Raw genomic sequence first — 6486 nt, 5'->3', positions numbered from 1 at the left:
GCACAGGGGACAGCCACCCCAAGTCCTCCAGCAAACACCCGCTCCCCAGTCCCCCCAGCCAAGTCACCCCTGGCCCATGCAGTGCTGTGACCATGCTGGTGGCCCCACCGAAGCCCAAACCCCCTCCCCAGACCAGACTATTGCCCAGCGAGCCCCTCTGGGCTGCCTGGTCCCGAGCGGACCCGCCACCATCCGCAGCTGGAGCCAGTGCCTGGATGGTGGCTGCGTCCCAGACCACGCTGGCCCCATGCTGGCCCCCTGCCCTGCCGGCGTGGAGGCTCGCTGGCACCTTGGGGACCGGACACACCTCCGGCAGAGCGGAGCCGGGGGCTGGGGCTTTCCCTTTTTAGCTCCCCAGCTCACCAGCCCCAGCCACACTGCAGGACAGCAGCCGGCAGCCCCTCTGCGGCGATGGAGAGGGCTCCGAACATGGTAGGTGACTGCCCGGCGGGTCAGGGCTTGCTCCTCATTTCCCTTCTTTAATATAATTATTTGCAGGCTTGTTTACGGATGACTTACCTGGGTTTGTTTGCTTTGGAGAGGCGTGCTCTGGGCTGCCAGGCCCAATGCTCCCACACCTGGCACGGCTGGGATGCAGCCGCCTCGGAGAGCAAAGCTGCGATGATCTGAACGGCATCAGATGGGGCAAAGAGCCCCGTCCCAGCCCTGCCTGCCCCAGAGCACTGCACACCTACGGGAATGGCTGTGGGGTGGCAGGCAGGGCTGCGGGACAGGCAGGGCTGCGGGACAGATGGACAGACGGCGGGCAGGGCTGCAGGGACATGAATAGCAGGGAGCAGGACTACAGAAAGCAACTTTGTTCGCTGCTGGGCAGCCTGCCGGGTGCCAGCACACCGGAGCTCGGCCCTGGGAGGCTGCAGGGAGAAGGAAAGGAAAAAGCATCTTTCTTTTCTCTCTCACCGTCCCAGAGCACAAGAGGGAGGGAGAGGAGGGTTTGGATAAAGATCCCATTCTTGGCTGTCTCATCTCTAAAGCTCCTTTTAAAGCGGAGGCTGCCCAGGTACAGCCCCAGCTGAGGGTGTACCCATCCCTCCCAGCGCACAGCTGCCTGGGGTGAGCAGGGAAGGGACGGGGGACAGCTTGAGCAGCACAGGCAGGGGCACTTTGGGCAACGCTGGTTGACAGCTGCAGCCAGGGCGAGGGGCTTTGCGGCCACACGCATCAGCTGTGGCTTGGGTGAGGGGCTCACCATGACCATGTGCACACCCCTGCTGTGAAATGCCTTCCTGTGCTCCTCCACAGGCCCACGTTTGCCTTTGGGGGGGGCTGAACATACCACCCCAAAGTCAATGTGGTCCTGCCATCACCAGTGATTCGTGGGAGGGTGGAGAGCTCCCTTTCCACACCATCCTCCTTCCTCCTCAGCTTCTCCTCTGCATCTTCACCTTTGCCATGGTCCTGGTCCCTGAAGCAAAGGACCAAGGCAAGGCGGCGAAGGGCAGGAGAAGGGGCCTGGCACGGCCCTCCACAGCCACCCCTGCCCTTGCCTGGACCCCAGATGACCCCTACACCAGCGTGGCAGACTACGAGCGCAGCATCCAGGACGTGGTTCGCCAGCTGAGGAACAGCTCTGAGCCGGGTGACACCAAGTGCCAAGTCAACTTGAGGCTTTGGAGGTCCAACCGGAGGAGCTTGTCCCCCTGGGCCTACAGGTGAGCTTGGGGCAGGGACCGAGGGGACATGTGTGGTGGCTCTGTGCAGCAAGCACCATGGCAGCCACGGCTCCAGCATCCTGTGGCTTTAGTGGCTGATGGGGGGGGTGCAATGTGATTCTGCCCTGCCCATCCCCACCCACCCACTGCCCCCGTGTCACCGTCTCTCCAGTCTTGTCTTGCTTTCTCTCTCCTCCAGCATAAACCATGATGCAACGCGGATCCCAGCAGACATCCCTGAGGCCCGCTGCCTCTGTACTGGCTGCATCAACCCCTTCACGCTGCAGGAGGACCGCACCATGGCCAGCATCCCTATCTACAGCCGGTTGCCCGTCCGCCGGCTGCTCTGCCAGGTCCCAGGTGAGGTGGGGCACAAGCCCACCGGGAAGAAGAAGTGTCACAAGAAGTACCAGATGGTCATGGAGACCATCGCTGTGGGCTGCACCTGCGTCTTCTGAGGTTGCAAAGCTAACCCCTGCAGCTACCCCTGGGCATCTAACCAGCTTGTTCTTGCTTCCCGAGCTTGCCCAGCCCTCTGGGAGAGGGTGACCTGGCTGAGCATCAGGGTGAGGAGAGCCACTGTGTGAGGTCACGGCAGCTCCAAGAGCATCCCGAAATTCCCCTGCAGAGTCCATCAGCCTCAGCCCAAGCAGCCACTTTGGGGATAGCCAGCGTAGGGCAGCCCCTGCAAATTACCCAGCTATAGAGTCCTGCAGCTGGCCTCGCAGCAAGACACTGCCCCAAGCCCCCTCACCTCCAGCCAGGAGCTCAGCAGGGTGGGCTAGGGGAGAGAGGGAGGCAGCTGCCCCCAGTCCCTCCAGCTAGGAAGGGTCAGGTGTCCTTGCTGCCCAAAGTCCCTGTTTGCCTTTGTTTACTCTATCAGTGCAAAAGCTCTGTGAGTGCCAAGCCCTCCCCTGCCCACCTCTGGGTTCCTCAGCGCTGGGCCCATCAGCCCAGGGAGCAGGGCACGGGCAGGACAGCAGCTCGGGCACCTGCCAAGGTCTCCAATAAAGCGCATTGCTGACCCCTGCCTGAGCTGCCCCCCGCCTCGTTCTGTCATGCTATCCCTCTGCCCTGCCCACCCAGGGGTGGGTGCTGCCCAGCCTTCTCCCAGCGAGGCTCCTCTGCCCCCTAAACTGCAGCCAAGCCCCAGGCTCAGGGAGCCCTGGATGTCCCCCTGGAAATAGGGAGCACCCGGCAGCAGGCACCTCTCCCTGCAAGCCAGGACCTGTGACAGCCCACCCTGCATGCCCATCCCCAGGGTGCCAGGCCAGTGCTTGGGGCTAGGCTCCATGCACGCACAGCCCAGGAGAGGCCAGGGGACCTTCTGCCCTGGGTGGGACCAGCCCTGCCACCAGGTTTCCTGGGGACAAAACCAGGAAAGGCAGAGCAGGAGCCAGGCAGCTCACTGGGGAGCAGGACCCTGCTCGTGCCCAGGGCCAGCACACATTTGCTGCTGGCACCAGCCAGCCTCATCCCTGAAAACTCCCTGAGGTCCCTCCAGAAACCAGATGTGCTGCAAGCTTTTTTCTACAGGAGGAGGCAGATGGTCCTCCCATTTGAGCCTGGGGAGGGCGAACAGGGAAACTGAGGCACGCGGCACAGACACGCAGCAACACTGGGCAGAGACTGTATTCCTGAAGGCAAATCACGTTCCAGTTGTTTGGGATACAGCCTGTCCCTTCTCCCCCAGCCCCAAACCCCCTGGTGTCCCCAAGGCAATAAATACTCCCCAGACTACCGCACACAGAAGCTCGCAGCCCACCGCTTCCCCGGGCATCACAGTTCAGTCTTCACCTTGTGCATCAAGTCCTTCTGGTCGATCTTCTCCAGGTCCTGATGCCAGCGGTTGTAAGCCAGCAGGGCCACGTTTTTGGCTGCCACCGCTATCATCTCCATGGAGCTGGCCACCCACTCCACGCCGCTGAGGTAGAAGAGGTTTTCATGGAGCACGATGGGCGGGAGGGACTTGGCAGCGTCGTAGCGGGGATACGTCTGCCACTCTGTCACCTGCACCGAGTAGTAGGACCTGAAGAGGGTCTTCAGCTGCTGCTTGTCCAGCGGCTGCTGGGAGAGGACGCGCCACACTGCAGCCTCCTGGGGCTGCTTGCGCCGGAAAGCCGCTGAGATGTTGACAGGGCAGATGTTGTCCATGGCGTTGAAGAAGAGGTCGGGGGTGTCGGTGGTGAGGATGCTGGCAAAAGGGAAGAGCTTGGGGTCGGGGAAGCCGAAGTAGGAGGAGTTGAGGTAGCCGTGCACCACAGAGGTGACGGAGGGTTGGAAGGCTCCGGGGAAGTCAGCAATGGGAGGCTCAAAGTTCTCGAAGGTGAAGTTGCTCCTGCTGGGGTGCAGGGGCGTCGTCACCACCACCATGTCGTAGAAAGCTGAGCCCTGGCCTTCACTGCCCTCGTAGTGCACCTGGTACAGGGCTTGCCCTTCTAAAAAGAGATGGTGGACAGTTAGGAGTAGCCCTGAGCCCTGGGTAGTATTGCCCAAGCCCTCTAAGCCTTCATTTCCTGGTTTTCCAGTACACACCGGTGCTGGACCCTCATCCACTTGATGTTTGTGGCTAAGTTGCTCATGCTTTAGGGCAGCAGAAGAGGGTTTTATCAAGTCTCTGGAAGAAGGTTTCCAGAGAAGTGAAACCCAGAGGTGCAAGGAGGACTGCAGCAGCACAGCCCACTCCCCACACCCCAGCTATCCAGCCCTTCACTGTGCTGGGCAGCAAGCTGGCAACAGGAATGGTGCCACAGAAGAGACCTAAAGGACCTCAGGAAGGAGGGAGAGGAGGTCCAAGGCCCAGCTGTGTATCAAAGGGCCCCCAGCTGACCACATGAGGGGGGAGATGGGCAGGTCCCTAGGCCCTCGCCCAAATGCTTTGCCAGGACCAAGAATCTCTCCAGCCTCCCAGTGCTCCCTCCCTGCCCCAGCATACCCATACTGCCACCTCCCACACCCACCCCGGCAGCACCCAGAGCAGACCCCATGCACAGGCTCACCTGAGCTGTGCAGAGAGATGCCCGTCACCCTGGCTGGGATGACGTTGGCTTTGGTCAGCTTCAGCAGACCTGTACACACCAGCTTGTTGCCTCCTTCCACTGCCCAGGTGCTGCCCTGGGCCCCCGCCAGCGACATGGCTCCTGGGGAGAGGAAGAGGAGGGTGTCTCAAGGAGCAGACATGGGGAAGGAGAATCACACCACACAGGGAGGAGAGGGAGTCCCTGGTTTCACCTGCAAAGGCGGGCACCAGCACCGACTGCCCGTAACTGGAGCGCAGGACCGCTGCGATGACATCATCCACGAAGCGCTGCGTGACGCCCACCTCCAGCAAGGACTCGGCCACCGAGCGCTGTGTCATGTTGATGAAGGCATCACCCCCCAGCGAGCGCAGCAGCTCCTCCAGGCTGGAGAAGGCGTAGCCGTGCGCCTGGTACTTGTAGATTCTGGAGGGGACAGGAGCACAGGGCACACAGTGATGCCCTGGTGCCACAGAAGACTCCCTACATTCCCCCCCCCAGGCCTGTGGGCTCTCCTACCTCATGAACTTCTCCATCACCTCCTCCACCCACATCTGCAGGCGCAGGAAGCTGATGCCATAGTGCCACCAGAGCCGGAAGAGGTTCAGCAGGTACCAGTCGGTCTCCTCCAGGATGAAGTGCTCCCCACTGAATATGGCACTCTTCCCTGCCACCTCACGCCGGTGCTTGAGGCCTGCCAGGAGCAGAGGGGCCGCTTATACGCCTCCCTGGGACTGGGGGTGCTGGGCAAGGCCAGAGCCAAACACTGCCGGGGCGGGAATGTGGGCAAAGAGGGTTTTGGAGGAGATCAGGGCATGCAACATCCCAGGGCACGCAACATCCCAGAGCACTGGGACCCCAGTCAGACTGTATGTATGTGCTGGGGGGCCATCCTATGGAGCTGACATGCTGCTGGCTGGGACAAACCGGTGGGAATCTGTGATCCCCCTCCCATGCACTAACTCCACCAGTACCCCTTGCATTAATAGGCTGCAGGGCTGCCCCTTCCCCGTCTCTTCCAGGGCACAGTGACAGCGAGGGGGGTCACCACACACCCTGGGTTCCGAGACCCTACAGTGCAGCTCCCCAGCTTTGGGAGGGAGGCCATACAAGCGCTGGGGTCCCCGTGCTCACCCAGGATCTTGACGAAGTCCTGCATGTGGAGGCTGAGGGCGTGGATGGAGGCTCCCCGGCTCTCGTACTGCTGCTTGTTCACGGTGACGGTGGCCAGCCGCCCGCCCACCCCCGCCGGCTCGTACACGTCCAGCTGCACCTGCGGCCCGAAGTGCTGCTGCAGAAAGTAGGCGACAGCCGAGCCGCCCAGCCCGGCGCCCACCACGGCTGCCGGCAGAGAGGGGCCAGGGCGGCCGGGTCAGCAGCGTGCCCCGGGAGACCGGGAGGGCGTCGTTGCCCCCCGCCCGGCCCCCCGCGTTCCCCACGCGGGGAGGAGGGGGGGGGAGGCGGTAAGGGGCCAGCCCTGCGTGCGAGGATGCCGCGGGGAGGCGGCGGGGATGCTCCGCGGGCTGGCGGCGGGGATGCTCCGCAGCTCGCCCTACTTCCGCCGCGGAGGGGTGCCGGAGCTCCCCGCGGGGCCCCCATCCCACCCCCGGAGACAAGCAGGAGGCCGGGTGCTACCGGTACCCGGGATGCGGGTGTGTTGTACCCAACCCCCCCCCCAAAACCCATACGCCTCCCCCGCTCCTACCGATGCTGCGCGGCGGGGCGCGGGCAGCCGCAGGCGCGGCGAGGAAGGCGGCGAGGGCCGGCAGGAACAGCGCGGCGGCCGGCGGGGCCAT

At 63.1% G+C, this 6486-nt stretch overlaps 2 protein-coding genes across 2 annotated transcripts; one reads left to right on the top strand and one right to left on the bottom strand.

The window, feature by feature from the left end:
* Window positions 1–411: 411 nt before the first annotated feature.
* Window positions 412–2131, top strand: IL17B (interleukin 17B; the record flags this gene model as incomplete). Its single annotated transcript, XM_084268728.1, has 3 exons — window positions 412–432; window positions 1387–1673; window positions 1873–2131. 3 exons carry the CDS (start codon window positions 412–414, stop codon window positions 2129–2131), a joined length of 567 nt encoding a protein of 188 aa, XP_084124854.1.
* A 1276-nt stretch (window positions 2132–3407) lies between these two features.
* PCYOX1L (prenylcysteine oxidase 1 like) lies at window positions 3408–6486 on the bottom strand (the record flags this gene model as incomplete). Its single annotated transcript, XM_084268435.1, has 6 exons — window positions 3408–4111; window positions 4673–4813; window positions 4905–5116; window positions 5210–5384; window positions 5825–6031; window positions 6396–6486. 6 exons carry the CDS (start codon window positions 6484–6486, stop codon window positions 3453–3455), a joined length of 1485 nt encoding a protein of 494 aa, XP_084124561.1. The 3' UTR covers window positions 3408–3452.

This window comes from Gallinula chloropus, assembly GCF_964237585.1.
Source record: "Gallinula chloropus genome assembly, chromosome: 10".
NCBI lineage: Eukaryota > Metazoa > Chordata > Aves > Gruiformes > Rallidae > Gallinula > Gallinula chloropus.
The sequence above is the reverse complement of the archived record's forward strand: the minus strand, read 5'-3'. Positions and strand labels throughout refer to the sequence as shown.